We start from the raw sequence: 21,646 nt of genomic DNA, 5'->3' as shown, positions 1-21,646 counted from the left end.
TGCTTTATTTTTCTTGTCCCTTCTATTTTTTGCAGTTCTGATTGATTGTGATTGATAGTGATAGTTCTCACAGACCAGATTCAAACTGGCAGCCATTCCTTTCCAAGTCTGCTTCTGTAACCTTTGACCACAAATCGACTCTGCTTGACAACTCTTGTCTGATTGGTCAGCCACTAGATAAATGTGCACTGACTCGTGGCAAAAACTAACCCGCTGACCTTTAGCCATCATTCCACTCTCTGACTGTAAACAGTGAGGGGCTTCACACCACCTTGCCAGCAGGCTCAAGGTTTGATCAGTCGCGTGTCTCCAAACCCATCCTGACTTCTCCCAGGGATCTGAATTGTGACACCTGGGACGATGGACGTGAGGAATGCAGGGGAGGTCAGAGGTCAAAAGTAGCTCTGCAGGAAGTCCCTCCTACTCTAATTAGCTAAAGCTGGCTTCTTGTTGTGGCGTAAATGAAGTGATAAGACACCACGTGCTTCATTGTTTCAGGGCCTGAAGGTTCATAATGAGAGTTGGCATATTCCACCTCACATTAATCAGCTTGCTGTGGTCATGTGCTCTTTCCTTTGGATGCTTTTCTCCCCATGATGCCTTCATGTGATAAAATGTGTCACATGCATTTTTTTCTCTTATCAGGCTCTCTTATTTCCCCATGCTTGGCACACAGTGCATGAGCTAAAATGAATGATAAGGTCATGTTTGTTTGAAATTTCTTCCAATGGTTTTCCATAAAGTGATCTTCTTTCTTGATGCTGGCATGTCTGAGAGAACAGAATATCCTGCATCCTGGCAGTGCAGGTTATAAAACAGTGCCATGCTGGTTGCTTGGCAAGACCATTCACAAGAAGAGCATAATTATTAAAGGGTATCAAATTTGACTCTACATTTCTGCAGACAAGTGCAACAACTTTCAGAGCTTGAACCTCCAATGTTCTTCTGACTTCTTTTTGCCTCCAAAGTACATAGAGAAAAGCAACCAACCACCCTATTTAGTAAAAGTTGGGATGCTGGTTCACATATAACCAGCATAAATATAAACAGAATGCAATTAGTTGAGGCATTGTGAGACAGGGAGACATTTTACTATTTTTCGAAAAATATTTGCTCATCTTCAATTTGATGGCAGCAACATGTCTCACAGAGGCTGGGACAGGACCATGTTTACCACTGTGAACAGTCTGTGAATGTCTGGGAACTGAGGAGACAGACCTCTGGGAGAGGAATGTTGTCTCATTCTTGTCTGATGTATGATTCGAGCTGCTCAACAGCACCAGATGTTTTCAGTTGGTGAAAGGTCTGGACTGCAGGCAGGTCAGTCCAGCACCTACAAAGTCCTGCTGTCGTAATAGATGCAGTATGTGGTTTAATACCGTCTTGCAGAAATATGGAAGGCCTTCTCTGAGAGAAAGATGTAATCTGGATGGGAGCATATGTTGCTGTAAAATACTGAACGTGCTCTTTTAGCACCATTTACTTTTCCAACCGTTTGTCGCCCTCTCCCAACTATTTTGAGACCCACTGCTGCCATCAAATTAAAACTTTGGGAATATGTCTTTATTTAAATATAATTAAATAGTGGGAATGTCTCACTTTTAACATTTGAATTGCTTTTTGTTCTCTACTGTGAAAATAAAGAAGGTTATTGTGATCTGCAAATCAAATTGTTGTTGTCAAAATGTAATTTTTTTTCAAGATATATGAATTTATCACCCATTCAAATAACTATTTTCATTCTATAATTGTAATCTTAAATCTCATTTGCTGTATAGATAACGAATCAGGATGTTTGTCAAGCAGGATTTGATGTACATGCCACCTTAATGAAAGTTCAGATCTTTTCAATGTTCTTCTTGTATTTATCAGGGTATATATTCTCTGACAAACCAGAGGAATGACAGAACCATCAAACAATTTGCCACATTTTAGATTAACATGTGAATTGCAAGTCTCCAAAATGTATAAAGACAAACAGAATCACTGCTGATATCTGTTAATTTTATCCTTCAAAATAAAATCATAAAATTGCAATCTCACACCACCAATAACTGTACTCCGTATTTGTATGTTAATTAGAGCTTTTGGAATAGCTGTTTGTTATTTCATTTTATTTTATTTGAATTGGTGTTGTCGTTCTCAGCATCCAGTATAGTGCATTCATTCAGACTAAATTAATTTGTCAGCGCAGTTACCTGCAGGGATGTCAAACTCAGGCCCTCGAGGGCCACTGTCCAGATTAGCATAGCAGAAAAAGTTGGAGCGATACTTTAGCTATTTTAAGGGCATGATAAATCCTTTGTCGTCAGCAAAAACTTTTATATGTTCAATTTTAAGAAACACATGAGTTTTTAGGGGATTAGTTTAGGGGATTAGCATTATGGCTGTGATATTTCACTTAACAGCACTAAAAGTGTGTACACAGATGGGTAAAATATCCACTATTTAAATGTTATTTTTTATACATTGTTTTCTTAAAATGTATTTCTTTCTTCTCGTTATGAAATGTATGATTTGTCAAAAATGTTGGGGAGTAGAAAAAACAGTGGCACGAACATTTATGCAGTTTTAATTTGAAAGGAATAAGGGGCACTTCCTCTCCACTGGAACGTGTCATCTGCAGCTTGACCGCAGTTTGTGGACTCACAGCGAACCTTTGGGGTTTTGGGGAGAAAATGGTTAACTAAGCGTTTGGTAAGACATCGTTTGGTCATACAAATCCCCTTCACAGTAACAGAGCGGCCGGTTACCTCTGCTCGGAGCACATTAGCAGTAATGGCGCTGCCTCAGCAGCACGCAGGGACGCCGCGGTAACCGACACACGGCGGACCGGCGGGGTCTGCTGCCGCGGCTCGCACCATGCTGCCCTTTTCTTTCTTCGCCGTTGCGTTCTTCTACCCGGACATGCGAAGATGTGCAGAAAAATAAGGGGCGTCAAAGGTCAACGAGCCGGTTAGATGCTCTTATTTGTGATGAAATAGACACTCTAGGTAACAATTTGTCGCATGAACCCTGGAGGAATTCGATTCGGCTTCTCGGTCGTTTCCAGAGGCTCAGGATGAGGACACCCAAAGTGATGGTTTTTGCCTTGTGTCTGGGATGTTTCATTGTGGTCATCTACCACTTTAACAGCAGTCTGAGGCCAGGTGAGCATCAATACAGTTACATCAGAGGTACATCTATTAAAATACACTTTTTTTTTATGTTGTTGTGAATTTAAAAGCAGCCTTTACATCACGTTATTGGAACACAAACCTCTTTATTCGTTCACTACCGCAGACATGAAGCCAGATTCTTTTCAGGTATGGCACACATCCAATCTAAGTCCGTCAGCTTATCTTCAGCCCTCTGCAAGTAATTATGAATGTTTAAGTGGGAGTCCTGTAGGACAATAAAAAAAAACGTGTAAGAAACGGAGAATTCGGAGGCTTTTAGGACTCGTTTCTTTAGCAGTTTATGCAGGGGTCATATTTACTGACTTGATCACATTTGCACACGTTGACTTATTGGTTTGCACAACAGTGCAGCAGACCAACTAGTCCCTTTCTGTTCACATGTCTAACTATTGGAAACTTTTCATTTAACACTGTTAAAATGTTGTGACAGCTCGGTCTGCAGGACAGATATCAGGAAATGAACTAAATAATAAGGTGGCCGAGTCATTCTCAGCTCAATTAAAGGATTTATCAGGTGTGTGTTATGGATCCCTGGTATTCTGGCAGTAAAGCATGTTGCCTCACTGTGCTGTCAACCCATGCTGCAATGTCCGTATGATTTGCGCATCTAGGAACAGTTTAATTGCCAAACTGAGGGAGTGTTTCCCCTGATCTGTGGAGGAAGGCTGGGAGTAGTTGCAGCTGGCTCACGCTGAGAACTGCCTCCACCTCTTCCAGGTTTCACTCTGCCACATACAATAGCCTCATTCAGACATGCCTGTCAGGGGCCTAAAAAGCATGTATGTATGTATGTGTGTGTGTATATATATATATATATATATATATGTGTGTATATATATATATATATATATCTGCGAGAGGGGACTTTATTAAAAAAAAGAGCTGTATTTTTTTCTTTTAGGAATCTGAAAGGAACAATTTCATACACAGACCTGAGCAATTTAACACTATCTGTGCACTGTTGCACAGCTCGGGGAAATTTTTTGGGGCGATTAGAAGTTCACGGGGTTTAAATAAAGCTTAAATCCATGAGCTGGGTGTACATGTTTTATCACTCTTGTCGTGCTCCGTGCATTCCAGAGTTCTTTTGTTCTGATGCTCTGTTTCTGTCTAAAGTCGACCTTTCGCACATCGCTGCTCTTGATGGAGAAGCTCCAATGTTTAAACCATACAAGCTGACTTTTGCTGCTGACGCTTGAGACCCCAATTTCATGTTCTAATATTAAACTCTGTGTTTACCTGCTGGTGTAATGACTTCCGGGGTGTGTTTGGCCACTTACTGGAGATAATAAAAGACAGATTTTGGCATGTCTTCGCAAGGAAAGCGCAGGTGTGTTTAATGACCCAAACGACATAATGGGGCTCTGAGGAGAGCCATTGTTAGCATTAGTAGTCACACCTGTGCAGGGGAAAGTCAGACTGGTTATTTTATGGAAACGTCTGAGGCCTAGTCAACATGTACACTGATGATTCTTAAAATCCGAGGTTTTCCCTGCTTTATTTAAAAAATAAATGAATAAATCGTGTACCCTCATTGTTTAAAGAAAAACCTTGTCACAGCTAAGTGTATATCCGCAGTGTCCAAATATTCCATAGCTGTCTTACTGGTTTTCTGATCCCTTGTTCTGACTATTGAGTTCACTCTCGTCCCACCCAACATATCTTTGTTGTTTTAAGTTGTTCTTATTTTTTCTTCTTCTCCCTGATATGACGTTTCATCAGTGTTTTGGATCCAGCAGATGATGGTGGTGTTGTCAGCAAATTTCACAGGAAGTCACTCACAAACTGTATTATAAAAGATGGCCACAGCCATCATCCCCTAACCCATTGCTCTTGGTTCTTGGATAATGACCAGTCTGACTAAAATGTAGTGCCAGATGGTTTGATCTGGAAAGTCCTCCTTCATCTGTTGGAAACATTCCAAGCTAAGGGGGACTCATAATGATTTATCCAAGTATTTTCCGTGCAGATGTTTCAGAAGCATGTTATCCGACTAAAAAATAACTGGGAGTGTCTTCTTATGTTTTTCTGAGTTTTATCCCCCCCCAAAAGTTTATTTACCTTGCATTGATGATAAGAAAAATGTAGATGAAAAATACTAGAGTACAAATGTTGAAATGGTCATTGGCATCAAATTACCATATGGCCTAAGTCAAATTATCAGCCAAAAGTGGCCTTCCAACGACCATCAGGCAGCACCTGCTGGTCCTGCTCCACCCAAGCAGCGGCTGACCACTGTAGATTTGGGATATGCCACTCCTGGAGTGGAAAACCTTATTGATTCTACAGTGGTCAGCTGCTACTCTGGGAGAGCATGCCACATGAATTTAAACGTCGCATACACTCTCGGGTAATTAGACTGTCACGTCAGCAGGGTTTAATTCTTAATATGCATTCTAAATGTGTATGAAACTATCGGTCTTAATAACTTGAATCCTCAGCTATCGATTAAAGTCTGACGAGGTGCCTATGTCACATGAAAAAAACAGTTCATTTACAATTGGACCTATTCATACTCTTGTCACCCAGCAACAGAAAGCATAGTGTCATTAATGTAACCCCACTGCCAGTAAGCTATGGTCATTGGCATGTGATGTATGTATAAAACAATAAGCATGTCATCCGAGGACAGCGACTCACTGCTGTGGAATCGATACATGCTGCTACAGTACATTGCATGCCAGGGCAACTGCATACCATCAAAGAGACGAGGTCAGCTTCTGGACGATTGCAGGGTTGATGTGCCACAAGTTACCTTTGGAGCTTGGCATGTCCCAGAATCCAGCTGCTTCGCAAGATAGAGATCTGACTTGGAACAACTGACGGATGTCACGAGAGCCGATACTTCGGTACCAAGTCGATGCCACAGTTCTAAAAACGTGACGTACTCGTTTTTCTACAGTACCATAGGTACCGGGGATGAAATTCCTCCAGACGTGACGTGACGTGGGCACCGTATGCACCTACAAGTGTTCTAGTTTGCCGTTAAATGCCAAAGGAACACGGCAGCGACAGCTCCGCTTCGACTCGTCGTCATAAATAAAAAGAGTCGTGTCTGGAAGTACTTTGCGTTTTAGGCGGATGATCAGGGATTAATAATAGACTCCAAAAACCAATATGCAAACGGTGCGAACGAGCTTTTCAGACAAAAGGAGGAAACGCTTCCAATTTAGCAAAGTACCTCAAAGACAGACATCCAGATTTATTCACAGAATTCAAGGTGAGTGAGTTTCAAGTCATGTTAACATTCACTTTGCAGGCAAATTCACACCCATTGTTCTTTGTTGAATTGCTCAGGAAGTGTTCGTTGCAGAGAGATAACATGCATATCACATGAAAGAGCGGGAGTGCGCCTGTCCAAAGATGGGAATCGTTTGTCTATGCGATGAAGTGTTAGAATTAAAAATCCAATCTGAATACAGCTCTGCGCGTCCATCTCCACACTCATTACTCTTGTAATGAATGAGATTCAGTCGGGGAGAGGAGGGTCAGGTGCCTGGTACGGGAGCCTCGGGGTTCCATCTCTGCGCCTTGCAGGTAATGTGGTTCTGTTGGGCTCCTTAAGTCATGACTGACTAAGTCGATCTTTTATATACACAGAGAATTACACGTTATACTCTAATCCTAGGTGGTTTACAGCAGAATTTCTTCCTTAACGACAGAGTACATCTCAGATTGTCATTTTTGCTATCAGTTAATCTACTTATTAATTTCTAACTAAACTGTTTTGTCATGAATTTAACTGACCAACAATACAAAAGAGTCATATTAAAAAGAAAGTGATTAATTCCCTGACATTTTCTCATTACTAAAGCAATTAGTTTATATTAGACTACAAAAGCAACTTTTGCACACAGGTTGCTCCTTGTGCTTGTTTTCTTGTCGTTTGAATGTACTTGGAAGGCAGCGCATGTTTCAGACATAAACCTGCTCTTTGGCTTTTAATTAAAATGAATTGGTTTCAGACATAAAGCCACTCTGTCTTTTCTGCTTCATCTGGGGTAAAGGTTATAATGTGTGTTCAAAGACTATATAAAGCTTGCCCGAGAGCAGCCACATAACAAAGGAATGCATTGCAAAGTATAAAGTTAGTTTAAAATTGCAGTGTGTTTTGAATCGCAGACTTTTGTACCCTGGACTTCGATCTAAATTCGGGGGTAATTACACAGACGCAGGTTGGTTTCACTGTTCATGTCCTGTGTATATATGTAAAATATATTTGTTTTTTTCTAAAACCAGTCATGGACTTTTCATAATGTGCACTTTATTTTAAGGGCCTCTGTGGTTCTGCTGTTAGCTCTACACAAACACAGGTTCTAAAGAGGCTGTGTGGTGCAGCATATTCAGGAATGTGGTGTCACGTTTTACAGCATTGTCAGGATCTCCTCCTTTCATGGTCTGGGAAGTAAAACCAAGGAGCACCGATTTATAAGTCCCAGTAACTTTACAGATACAGATGTGGACTGACAGCTCTCATGTAGTATGTTCGAGCTATTAAGTCTCGAGCACAACCTGGGACTTTTCTTTTGGCCTGGGGGCAGCTGACTTTATCACTTACCCTCGGCTCATTCCTTCCTTGTTGGGGCTTGACGTGCACCTATGACAGTCCAAAGAATGAACTGTTCAGCATTTTTAGTTTCATTGGAGCACACACAGAGAGTTGTGGAAAAAATCCTGTTCCTGGGCTTCTTTGGACAGAATTCACACATGGCATCAGTTTTAATCCCTCAAAGCTGTTGAGAACTTTTGGATGTGGCATTATCATATTTAAAAAAAACAGAACAAAAGATCCAGGAAGGAACAGCATGTGACCTGATCTCCACATGATGTTCTATTGAAGTCACTTTTGGCTTCCAGCTGCTGTCAGATCGTCTGCCATCCTGGGCTATCTGATGACAGGTCAGCGTGGGCCTGCTGCTTCTCCTCCTGACAGCTGCATATTCATGACATAACACTAAAGGAGCTTACTATAGAGCCAGTATTTTGGCTGTTTTCTCAGAATTTTATTCAGACCATCTGCTTCAAGAGCTGATTCTCTCAAGTGACTTGCAGGTTTGCCCTCTCACGATTGAAATTGCTCAGTAAGTTCTGCACTTTTTAGACATTGGTGTGTTAGAAACACACTGGTGTGTCTTTTCACAAAGCCAACTAATGCAACGCCCCACAAATCAAGCTCCTGGATTCTTTATGCCTTTAAACAGGATCAGAAAGACACTCACATCTGCATGCATTCACTTTAACATTCAATAAACTGACTACACCACCCACATACTGCTGCCTATGCACTAACACGCTTTACACACACATTTGTGGCCTAAAAGGATCAGGCTTTCAGCTTTTACAGTGTCTCTCAGTACAGCAGCTCTTTGGCAGGAGAAATTGAGAAGAAGGGGCCCCAGTTTTCCCAGTGGAACCTAAACACAGAGCTCCGTTTATGACCTGGACAGGACAAACACACATGGGCTTTTCTATATTTTGCATTTCCTAACCTCATGGTTCTGTGAGTACCACAAGGAATGCTGCAGCACTTTCAGTCCAGACGGGGTTAAACCAACTGGACTGCTCTTTTGCATAGTCATCAGACGGGATCATTGATGAATCTCATGAGTCTCATTTCGGTGGAGGAGTTTAGGCTGCTTGCTTTCGAAGACGTTTCTTTGGGGAATTTTACTCTATAGTGGCAAAAATATTGCTTAATTTTACAGTAGTTTCCTCACAGTGCACAGTAGCCCGCTCTCTTATAGGCATAGTCAGATCACATTCAACTATTTAATCCCTTAATTTCCTGATAATTTCATATAGCTCTCTGTTAAAATAAGTCATGACAAAATGTGGATTGCAAATTCCCTTGCTTGCTGAGTGATGCTGGATGAGCAGGGGAGTGATGTCACACAATGTGCTCTTTCAGTGTGACATCTCAGCTTGTTGCTAAAACACTCAGTCTGTCGTTCCCAAATTACTTCAGACGTTACCTCTGCGGACTGGTGTTTCAATTAATAGGGGGAAAATGTCGGCTTTGGGAGTGACCATTTTGGAAATGTGTTTCTGAGTCAGTGGCAGTGTGCATAAGGAAGTGGTCACGTCTTTAGAAAATGGGTCGGATAAATACATCTACTGTCGCAGACTGCTCCCCTCACATTTGACAAAACCTCCCATCAGTAGCTGATTCATCTCTGACTGTTCCTGCCAGTCAGTCAGCTTCTCGGCACTGATTGTCTACACTAGATTTGTCTGTGACACAACACCCTTCAATGGTATAAATATGTGTGGACATCGAACTGAAGGCCAGGTTATGGTATCTCAGAACAAGAGCCTTAGATCTTGCTTTGCTAGTTTTAAAGTAAAAACTCTCCAGGATTGGAAAATGGCAAAACACTGCTGTAAAATCAGTTCTGATCAGTCTATTATGTATGATATGTAGATTTGTACCACAGCACAGTAAGTACAGTTTATATTTTCAGTGACAAACATCTTTTAATAGTAAAATTGTCCAACTAAAAATCAAGAAAAGCTAACAACATAATGAGTTTGCCTGTTAACTGTTAGCAACCTTGTTAACTTGGTAGGATTTATTTTCGTTCCTGAGTAACTTTTTGTCTAACCAAATAGTGTAGCGTAAAAATTCGGAGGTTAGGGAACAAACAGAAAAACGAGAGGATGGAGTTAATGTAACTGAATTGTTTGAACCTGACTGCAAAGCATGCTAGCACATAGCTTGTCATGGGGTATTAGCGTTTGTAAAATAGTTGTGATTCCAAACTTCCAGAGCCAAATTTAGAATTTTTTATTTTTTTCTCCGTTGTTGGAAGTACCGCATTCCACAATACCATATTACGCAGTTTGTTGCTGCTTACTTCCTTTTAGGGGTGATATGAACACTTTAGCACGGCTTGTAGTGTTTTTGCAAAGGCGTAAATTGTGCAACGAGACGGTATAATTGATACAAACACGTTGGGCTTTTGAACATCTGACAGTATGACATTACTCCTGTAATGGCTGCTGCCATTCCGACATCTCGCCATTCCGACATTGGCCTCCAATTGAAAGCCTTGTCGGAATGGTGGGACGTTTGAATGTCGGAGTAGCGGGATGTCGGAATGGTGGGACGTTTGCATGTCGGAATGGTGGGATGTCGGAATAGCGGAATGTCGGTATTTCGGAATGGGTGTTGCCACCCGGCTGCTGCGTATCCTTCAGACTAATTTATTCCTACTGTCTCATCATGACTTCATCTTATTCTGTGTTCATTTCACATTGGCTTGCACCAGTGGGTTTATAGCTCTTATGCAGCTTGGCAACTATGACTGACCACAGCACACCCAAGTCAAGAATTAGGTTGACATACAGGAGCATGGTGCTGTTTTGGTCCACTTTAGGCACCTTTTGTATGTTGCTGAAGCATGCACTCTGCATTTAATCCTGAGTGTGTATAAAAACCATGGCAGATGTCAAATTGCTGTTTATGGAACTCTGGAGTTCACTGATTGCCTGTAATATAGAGCAGAGTCACCATTCAAGTAACTGTAAGACAACTGTGCTGTGAATTTGATTACATGTTCAATGATCTCCCACAGAGAAAGTTAGAAGCAACAGCAAATCTTTCTTTCTGGGAGGAGATGATTGCTATGCCATTGTTTATCTGCTACGCTCACACAGGAACATGTATGTTTAAACTTTTTCTGAATTTAGCTCTGAGCTGTCGATTTTAATGCAGAATCAAATAATGGAGTGGACATGATGCCAGTTTTGCTTTTTGCTTTTTTCCAAGAGCTTATTTTGATTTATGAACCCAGGCGTAGAGTATTGTTGGATAAATTGAAGTGAAAAGCTCATACCAGGAATACGAATCAAATTTATTCTAAGTGGCAGTACACTCGGAGGATGGAGTTTAGCAATTTCCTGAATAAATGTCTTGTTTTCACTGGGTTATTGCTTATTATTTCATCATTTTAGAAAAGTTTTGCTTAGATGAAGAGACATGGTGAGATGAACCTCCTGAGGGACCAAGTAGCAAAAACTTGTGCGCTGAACTTCTACTGACCTGCCTTTCATTATTTCCAAATTGGATAATGTTTTTGTTTTTTTTACAGTTTCTGACATTTCACTTTCTGACTACCGTAATCGGGTGATAATGAGAGTAAGTGTTGGTTGAAGCTTACATTTCTCACATAGCCTATAGAATAACAAACTTTTTTTTTTTTTTAACTACAAATGAACTCAATGTATTCTAAAACAGTCAAGGGTGTTACAACTAGATTCTTACATGAGCACCTAACATGGCTGACATTATAGAGCCAGTTGTTCACCTCCTTTTTATCAGCAACAAAAGCAACTGCAACATTAGTCCCTCGGCTAACTTTGAACTAGCTGAGCACATCAAAATGTTTACGTATTTGTTTTTTAAAAAACTTTTTAATGTCTGACTCTAATGTTTGGTAAAGCTCCTCTTTCAGACACTTGAATGTATTTTATTGATTGTCTGTGGAAGTAAACCTCCCCGAGCCATCACTCAGCCATGAACTATCGCACTTTTCAATAGTTTTTTTTTACTTGTTTAAAGTGAACTGTTTTTATAAGGAACTGCACGCCCCCCAAAAGTGATCTCAGCAAAAAAAAAGAAAGAAATGCACACGTTTATTACAACAGTGGCACAAAAGAGCAGGCGAAAAAAATGTGGCACAGATCAAATGAAGGCTTCTGTCTAAACATATGCTTCCTGTGAGTGTGCGTGTGCATGTGTGTGAGTGTGTTGTTTGACATCACGTACCTGCAGCTGGACAGCAAGCAACGTGATGACTAAAAGGATGAAGAATCATTTTAAAAGTCAAACAAACTAAGCTCCAGTTGAGAGCTTTTTTTAAGGACACCGGACGCTTTCAAAGACTCCTGCTGTTCCTAATTGTGAGCCTGAGACCAGCCAGCAGTCTGTTTATGTCTGGCTGCTTGCTCGTCTCTGGACAGACTAACAGCTTTGTATGTAAGAGGGAATACTTTTCTCATTTTCACTTACAGTACTAATCTCAGTTAACCATCTCCATATTGTAGCTCCTTGTTTAAAGTTCCCGTGTGTAACATTTAGATTTAGGAAATGCACTTGGATATTCCCACCAGTTCTTTGGGAAATGAGAAATTCTTATTATAATCGCAGCCGGCTGCCCTCCTTACCCCCCTTAAACACTGCTCTAAATCTGGCATTCCAAGTTTGTATGCTAAATTTAAATTTTTTTTATCCAGTTATGTAGCCCACGTTGTTTGCTGGACACCATCTAGACAACCAGCGATTGAATGAGGACATGCGGCTAAACATGTCATCACTGGTCAGATTTGGCAGGGGTCCAGAGAAAACTACGGAGTCCGACATTGTTTTGGCAAAATTACACACCGATGCAACATTAATTTTAGTGACCTCCGATTGGCGTAACCGGGTGTCATTACCGCCGACGTGAATAACTATTTTACCGTATTTACGTTTATCCTTAGCCAGCAGTTTTAAATAGGATTCTATGTCGCCCGCTCTGGCCCCTGGAATGCATTTGACTATGGTCGCTGGTGTCTCTAATGCCACGTTTCTGACTATAGAGCTGCCAATTACCAGGGTTTTGTCCTCAGCGGGTGTGTCGCTGAGTGGGGAAAATCTATTAGAAACGTGGACAGGTTGATGGTGAACCACGGGCTTGACTTTAGGACTATGACTCCTCTTCCTGACAGTCACCCAGCCACTCTTAAGTCCCGGCTGCTCGGGATCTGCTCGGGGACGACTAATAGAGCTAACTAGGTTAGTTGGCTCCGCACTGACTAAAGGGGCCTGGCTCGCTATCGGGTGGTTTTCAACAGTGCAGAGCCGAGCTTTCAATTCAGATAACCTCGCATCCAAAACTACAAAAAGACTACATTTGTTACATGTACCATTATCACGAAAGGAGGCAGAGGAGTAACTAAACATCTGACACACGGAGCAGGTGAAAGCAGGAGATGGAGGAAGATAACTGGGAGCCATGCTAAGCTAGAGAACCAGACACACTGCTAAAAAGTGAAAAATAAAAACTAAAGATCTGTAAGATTGAGCGTTAGAATATAACAAGTATGGGATAGAGTTAACTATGCAAGATGTGTAAATTATAGGGAGAAATAAGGTGATTATTAGTAGTTCAAGAGGAGCGAGAAATGTCACAGTGCACACACAAGGCAACAGGAAGTGATGCAATACGTCTTACTGCAAAGCAAAGAATTCACCATTGTGCATTTGCTCAGTGCAATCTGAAGTCATTTAAAAACTGTTGGTAGATATCACGTGTGCAGAGAAGTCTTGACATTTTGTTGGAAACTCTACTTGAGTTAACCGCACTTTAATCGGTAGAGGTTGGACTGCACCAGCGAGTCCGCTCTTAGATGGGTTCACTCCGTTCCAAATTAAATTCTGGTTTCAGGTGAAGCTGCGCCCACGACTCTGAGCCTCTGAAGCTGTGTAATTGGATTCCAGGCTGAAAGCTCATACATGCTTAACAGTATCTCAGACTTGTTACCTGACAATGCTTCTCAGCACCCTCGGAACTTAACAAGGTCCTCTGGCCTGTCTGTCTGGTTCCTTTCAGCTCACAGAGACTGAAAAAAGCAACTTTTTACACAAAGAAAATTGTATGTTTTTCACTGCCAAACCTTTTTTTATTTTACTACACAAGCACTGAAGCAGATGGAACTGTAAAAATCAAACCAATCTTCTTTCTTTTTTTTCCCCCTCTCCCAGATGACATTTTTATTGTCGGTTTCATCTTCTGTTTGGCATTGAATTTACTGCTTTCTAGCTTTTCTGCGCTGTTTCGGCAGCTATTTTTGACCTGCTAGATGAGGGTGGGACATCGAGCTTGCGTTGCGACTAATGGGTCACAACAACAACAAAAAAAAAAATTCCCAACATTTTTGCAAATAAATTTGTATGAGAAATAATTTTTTTTAGTGCATTCAAAGACCTGTAAATCTGACCCTGTAACACCTGGAGTGATTATTTCAGTCTAAGGGGCAAAAATAGGGTTTGCTTTCAAAAGAGATCTACATCAAGTGTCTATTCCATATGGTTCAAGGACAGCAATTGATTTACTTTGGTTTTTCAAAGAATTGGAAGGCTTAAAAGGTCCAGTTTTTGTGTATTTATACTAAGATGTTTGTGATTATTTGTATGCCACTTTTTGAAGTTGAATATTCTAAAAACTGTTGTTTCTTAATATTCATTATTGCAGTATTTCAGTTCGGCTTCTGTGTACATTGCACCAAATCTCGGTTGCTTCGGTTACAGATGTGTTCTGTTTCCTTAGCCCCAGAGCCGTTGGGAGAGCGGAGGAGTGGGCAGAAGTCGAGGAGGGGTCCCTTACAGACGCTGTACGATGGCGACCAGGTCAGTCCAGTTCACCCGTTCCTGCTGCTCAGCCTGGACTCAGTTCACCACATTTTTCATCAAAATCCTTCAGTGAAAGTTTTGGGTAGGGAAGTGGTCGGGAAGGGGCTGACAGAGTTTTACGGGTCAGCAGCATTCAGAACTGCAGCCTTTACAACGCGCTGCCTCCTCCTGAGCAGGGTGTAAAACTCTCCGTGCACACATCCTCATTTTGAGCTGCCTTTGCTTGAAACCGAGCTCCCTCCAGAAGTTCTTGTTGCACTGGGAAAGCTCCCGCAGTGGAAACACATGGCTTGTGAAACTCCTGCTGCTTCCTTAAAAACTACCAAGCTTACACCATATGTTCCACAAAAATTTTATAATTAAAGATTTCCAGTCAGATGAATGTTTACAGGCAAAATGTCCACGACAAGAAACTAAATGAATGATGGTTTGATACGTATTTAGATATTGTTGACCATGTTGGAGCGTGACCAGAGGGGCTCTCCCTAAGGCACCCACAACTGATTTTTATAAACTATTCCTAAAATCATTTAAAAATGAGCTTTTAACGCCAAACATATAGAGCAAACTGAGCAGTGGAGTTTGATTTATGAGCTCTGATCCCATTTCCCATGGAACTCTGTATGTTCACCCTCCTTTATCTTTTTGCTGACATTAATTTCTTTGTGTAACTGCTGGAAAGATAAATGGAACAGATCCTGGAATGTTTGAACCTCAGCATGAACCAGCAGGGAAGATGGAGCAATGAAATGCACTGATTGGAGTCATCAGCATCTGAGATAAAGGCGATAAAGTGCATCTGTTTTGCACCAGCCCTCATAAGCTGCTCTGAATACATCCAATAGACTCTAGCAGTCTATTGAATAGACAAACCCCCCTCCTGACAGCTGTAATGTTTGTCATGTCAAGCACAATTGCCTTAATGTTGTTTTTATCTCCTCGTATAAAAAAGTTATTTGCTGAGTGACACAAGATTTATTACATTATAATCCTGCCGTCAGCCTGCAGACAAATAATAGCTTTGAACATAACAATTGCCTTTGATAGAGGCAAGAGAAGAGTTATGATTATTGAGGCTTCTTTGGTTCACATGCATGTTACATAACAGTATGATTAAAATCAGCCAGGAAATTTAATAAATTGATTCTTTTTTTCAGCCCACCCTCCAGCAACTTAAACAGCACTGAACACAGCAATAAATGTATGTTTGATGCTTAGTTACAGAGTTCAGACTACAGTCATGACAAGAAGAAGGTACTCTCGTTTGAATTCTAACGTTTTATGTAACAGGACATCATTTTTTTAAAATGATCTAGTCCTTATGAGGGCAGGTAGCTGGCAGGTGCAGCTAATCAAACGCGCTTGATTTAATGATCATTATAAAAGTTTTGTTAGTTTTCTGGTCTGCAGCTTTCAGGTATGTTTTAACACAATGCCAAAGAGGAAAGACATCAGTAATGATCTTAGAGAAGCAACTGTTGCTGCCCATCAATCTGGGAAGGGTTACAAGGCTTATTCAAAACTATTTGGAGTCCATCATTCAACAGAGAGAAAGATTATTCACAAGAGGAAAACATTTAAGACAGTTGTTAGCTACATCTCAGACTCTACAGGCCTCAGTTAATGTGTTAAATGATAAAGTTCATGACAATACAGTTAGTTAAAGACTAAACAACTACGGCTTGTTTGGAAGGGTTGCAGGAGAAAGCCTCTTCTCTCTAAAAAGAACATGGCAGCACAGCTTAGGTTTGTAAAGTTACATCTGAACAAACCACAAGACTTCAGGAACAGATGAGACCAAAGTGGAGATGTTTGGTCATAATGCACAGCAGCACGTTTGGAGGAAACCAAACACAGCATATCAGCACAAACACCTCATACCAGCTGTCAAGCACGGTGGTGGAGGGCTGATGATGTGGGCTTGTTCTGCAGCCACAGGAGCTGGACACCTTACAGTCATTGAGTCCAACATGATCTCCTCTGTTTACCAAAGTATTCTAGAGTCAGATGTGAGGCCATCAGTCTGACAGATAACGTTTGGCTGAAACTGACTCATCAACAGGACAATGATCCCAAACACAGCAGCAAATCTACAACAGAATGTCTGAAAAAGAAAAGAATCAAGGTGTTGCAATGGTCCAGTCAAAGTCCAGACCTCAACCTGACTGAAATGCTGTGGTGGGACCTTAAGAGAGCTGTGCATAAAGGAATGCTGCAAACCTCAATGAGCTGAAGCAACGTTGTAAAGGAGAGTGGACCAACATTCCTCCACAACGAGTGCACTAAAATAATTAAGAGGACAGTTTTAAGTTTTCCAGAACACCTTCAGGCTGTTTCTAACAAAGCCTCCGGGCTGAATGAGTTAACTGCAGTTTATGTCCCAAACTGTGCTTTGGAACAGGCTCACTGATTCTGAGTATAAAGATAAGTCAACAAGCATTTTGAAGAATTCATCCAAGAGCTGTGCTTGGAGACACAGTCCTGGAAAAGCACCTCTGTAACAGCTGTTTTTAGTTAAGTCTCCGTGTGAGGAGAAGGAACGTGGAGCTGTCATAAAACAAACGAGCTCAAGCAGGCATCACTTACTTTTAAGTGCTGCTGATATTTTCTTTATTCTATTCCACTTAAAGCCTTCTGCGGGCTGTCAGAATGGAAACAGAATGACCTAAATGTGTATTTCTGCAAAAACAGAATGCACAGTTTTATTTCCTGTTTATTTGATTGCTTTTAATGATCAGATGGGAGAGTTAGTGACTGAAGTGGAACACAATGCCCTGCGGAGGTAAATTAAGCTCCTAAAATCAATAGTTAATGATGCATTTCATGTGACTGGGTTTTTGTTTGACTGAGGAAGAGCACATGGACAGTGATGTCGATCGGTACCCTGAGATGTGTATATTTCTTTGGTTATCTATTTTTTAGCAGAACTGATGCTAAATTCAATGTAAACACTTGAATTTAATGACTACTATGAGGGGAAAGCACCTGTTGTCAATAAAAGGCATTAAAGTTAATTATGCCTGAAAAATGCTGCCTACTTGGGCTAAAATATTGCAGCAGGAGACATCGGCAGCATTTACGTCTGATGAATGTTAAGTCCAGCATTTACAACCCCTGGCAAAAATAATTGAATCCCCACACTTGTAGGATGCTCAGCTTTTTAATTTTGGAAAGAAAAAAACAAAACAGATTTATTTACTTGTGATTTTTTTCAGATAAAGTAGTGGGAAAATGATGGAATCGCCTTGTAATTATTTGCAGTTCTAAAACAAATATCTGCACGAGTCTTAATATGAAAAATGAGTGCAGTTAAAATAGGGTGCTTTCAGAGCTCCATGAGCTGACTGATAGGAAACATGGCCCCATCAAGAAAGCTGTCAGTGGAGATGATGAAAGGGATTTTTTTTAATTCCTTCGATTTGGAGTGTGGCGAAAAAAATGTCGGTTGATCCCGGTCAGCCGTGTCTGAAGGTTGTGAAAGGAAAAATGAATATGTCAAAGCGTTTGGACGGAAAACTCGAAACAACATGTCTGAATATGAAAAAATTTACATAAAAGTAAAACAGATGTGACAGCAACAGGAGCCGGCGTTTGTGAGGAAATGGGATTTCCATCCAGAAAAATCCCAACGTAAACCATCTGTAACGCCGAAAGAGAAGAAAACCGAATCCCGTCATGTTAAGCGCTTTGTGACATGAAGAAAAAGTGCCATACAAATGATGATTTATTATCATAGTCCTCATTGATTTAGTTGCTAAACTGCACAGCACAGACATCATGTTGCCTCTGATTTATGTAGAAGCCAAAACTTTAGTGATGACACGTGATACATAATAAAAAGCTTTTCCAGGTGCATTCCAGTTGGCATTAATATGATCAAAATTCTGTACAAAATCATGCTCATTGGTCACATTAGGAGATTAAAACATAAGATTCAAAGACTCTGTGGACAAACTTGTACCGAAGCATTGGCTCTACAGGGTTTGACCACTCTGGTGTGTCCTTGATGTTTCTGTGTCGGCCAGGAAACACAGAGAGCCACACATAGGGTCGGACACAGAGTCAAACTGTGAGTCCCAAGGCTCTGACCGCCGCAGGAGTGAGCCAAGCTGAGTAAATGAAAGGAGTAAATAAGACATTTGTGCCAGAAGAGATCAAGATGAACTGGATGACCTCTTATTTTATTAATGCAGTTTGCGGGGCTGGACCTTTTTATGAGGACCACCAGAGGAGAAGAATCTGATTTTTGCCTGATAAAAAAATTTTGGTCTAAATTTGGATAACCTCAATATTACACCCAGTTATTTAATGGGGGGTTTTGTTCAGCTTAAGTTTAAGACGTCTTCTCCAGATGTTTTATCAGATCAACTCTTTTTTTTTCAGCAGAACTGAAATAAACCAAAACTGAGCAAAAAATCAGAAGTGATCATAGTGATCATAATGAATTATCATGTTTAAAGTCCCACCTTAAGAGTTATTACTTGTCTGAAAACCTGCGTGTTCATAAAGATTGATTTTGGTAGAAAAAAAGACACATCTCATAGCCTTGAATTGCTTGGAGATTATGCATCACCTTTTTCCTCATACAGTGAATGGGGAAGATGGTCATTAGCGCCCCCTACATCTGAGCTTGCCAGCAGATGACACTGCCAGCTATGTTTACTCTGACATTGCTATGCTGTGACCAAATCTTTGAAACGTAGAGCGACTCTCAGTTGTACAAAGTCACATGCAAGTTTAACACCATTAGAAACGCATCGCTCACAAGCTGGCGAGTGCTGCTAGCAGCTAGCTTGGCTGGCTGGCCTAGCTGCAGATGCTAGTGGCTGCCCAGGAACTACGGCGTTCAGCCGCACCTAGCAGGGCTTGGGCTGCTAACGCCTGCTCACTTGCTCAGTCAGGTGACAAACAGGGCATTTCTAATACTGTTGAAACTGATAGAACGTGAATACATTACCATTCTGATACTTGCAGCTTGAGGTTATCGTTTCATCCGCCCCTCACAATACATGCCCATTAGCTCTAAAGCTGCTGCAGATAGTCAGGATTGGTTCAAATGTTCTACGTGGAACATACAGGCTGTTTGGTAACTACCTACTACTGTAGGTAGTTTCATGCTGATTCAAAGCAGAAATTCCATGCTGTAGCACAGATAGCCGATTTTGTTTTTGATATGTCTTTTCGCACATAACAAACATGATCTGGACATAATAGTAAGGTTGAAAATGGATTTTTATTTGTGGAGGGGGATTGAGTTTTCTTTTCCTTTTCTTCTCTGCAGGTTGAGTCAGCGGTGCAAGCCATCCATCAGGGTCGGCGGGAGCTGTTAGAAGAAGCCTGTCACTCATACACCCACAAACGCAGAGTCCTGATCCCAGAGGACCTGAAGCATGTCATTGTGGATGACCAGCACGGCATGCTGTACTGCTACGTGCCCAAAGTGGCCTGCACCAATTGGAAGAGAGTGCTCATGGTTCTAACGGGCGTCGCCGGGGCCCATAGAGACCCACTAGCGATCCCTGCCAACGAGGCCCACATCCCAGGAAACTTCCGCACCTTGTCGGAGTACTCCACCTCCGAGATTAACCAACGCCTACGCTCATACCTGAAGTTCATCTTTGTACGTGAGCCTTTCGAGCGTCTGGTGTCTGCATACCGCAACAAATTCACCCGGAGCTACAACGTAGCTTTCCACAAACGATACGGCACAAAGATAGTGCGACGGCACAGACCGGACCCTCAGCCAGAAGCTCTGGAGAATGGAAACGACGTCTCCTTCGATGAGTTTGTGTATTACCTCGTGGACCCGGCAACCCAGCGAGAAGAGCCCTTCAACGAACACTGGGAGCGGGTGCACTCGCTGTGCCACCCCTGCCTCATCCACTATGACGTGGTGGGGAAATACGAGACGCTGGAGCAGGACTCCCGCTACGTGCTGCAGCTGGCCGGGGTGGAGGACCAGGTCAGCTTCCCCACCTCGTCCAAAAGCACCAGGACTACAGGAGACATGGCGGCCCAGTTCTTCCAAAACATCAGCCCTTTTTATCAGAAGAAGTTGTACAATCTCTATCGCATGGACTTCCTGCTTTTCAACTACTCCGTGCCAGCCTACCTCAAGTTCAGATGAGGCTGGGACGTCACTCACCCGTGGACTCGAGTTGAACTTACAGACGCATGTATGAGTGGCGTTTCTGGGATGTTACTCTTTCAGCGGGCTTTATTACGGACTCAAAGAAAAGAAAAATAACTGTTTTCAAATGGAAAGCGTCAGGATGAAGAACTTTTGTCTCCCAAAGTTTGAGAGTACCTTCCATCGCAAGATCCAGGTTTTTGCCTGAAGAAGGCAACTCAGATTTTATTGTTGAGAATAATGAAATGGATGTCGGTCATTGCAACTGTCGTTGGTTTTCTGCTGTTTCACAAGTGAATTTGCACGACTAATATTATCTCTACACGGTGCAGTAGCATAATATGTAAAATATTCAAAAAAGATTTAGACAGTGAATGTCTCCAAGCGTGTGCCTTTGATTGTGGGTCTTCTTTTATCCCCAGGCACCAGTGAAAGCTTATTGTGGCTCGTTTCCCATTTTGTACTGTAGGAGGAGATTTTTTTGTGTAACTATGATGTTGTTTTTATTTATTGTCTTACTTCCGACCTTGCAAAGTCAAACCAAAATAGATTTATCATTTCTCTGACAGTTTTCAAATAAATGCATTAAATCGAGAACGTGTTTGTGAGTTCTTGACGACATTTGGGCCCGAATGCAATGCAGCAGTTAATACTTGCATATTTTTTTTTATTTAATTGGCCACTCATGGATGCAAAGTTATCATCTACAAGTTTTTACAAAACAAAACATCACTCAAAAGTCCAGTCATGCCTCAGATTTACAACTGCTTTCAGATGCTATTTACCGCTTCGGTAAAGACGAGCACCTTTCCAAAAAAATTGCATATTAAAGTACTGAAAAGGCTCCACGTGGATAGATGCATACTTTCACAAAGAAATTGTTAAAATCATCAGCTGGTACACATACTTGTATATATAGACATTGACGTAAATACAACAGGCTTT

The 21,646-nt window shown here is 41.4% G+C and overlaps 1 protein-coding gene across 1 annotated transcript; it reads left to right on the top strand.

Moving 5' to 3' along the window:
- The first annotated feature begins 2,621 nt into the window (after window positions 1-2,621).
- LOC140303912 (carbohydrate sulfotransferase 11-like) lies at window positions 2,622-21,292 on the top strand. The gene is made up of 3 exons (XM_072382893.1): window positions 2,622-3,149; window positions 14,489-14,568; window positions 19,853-21,292. The coding sequence occupies exons 1-3, from the start codon at window positions 3,062-3,064 to the stop codon at window positions 20,696-20,698; spliced, it is 1,014 nt and encodes a 337-aa protein (XP_072238994.1). The 5' UTR covers window positions 2,622-3,061; the 3' UTR covers window positions 20,699-21,292.
- Window positions 21,293-21,646: the final 354 nt, after the last annotated feature.

This window comes from Leuresthes tenuis, unplaced genomic scaffold (assembly GCF_036924035.1).
Source record: "Leuresthes tenuis unplaced genomic scaffold, fLeuTen1.0.hap1 SCAF_3, whole genome shotgun sequence".
Lineage (NCBI taxonomy): Eukaryota > Metazoa > Chordata > Actinopteri > Atheriniformes > Atherinopsidae > Leuresthes > Leuresthes tenuis.
The sequence above is the reverse complement of the archived record's forward strand: the minus strand, read 5'-3'. Positions and strand labels throughout refer to the sequence as shown.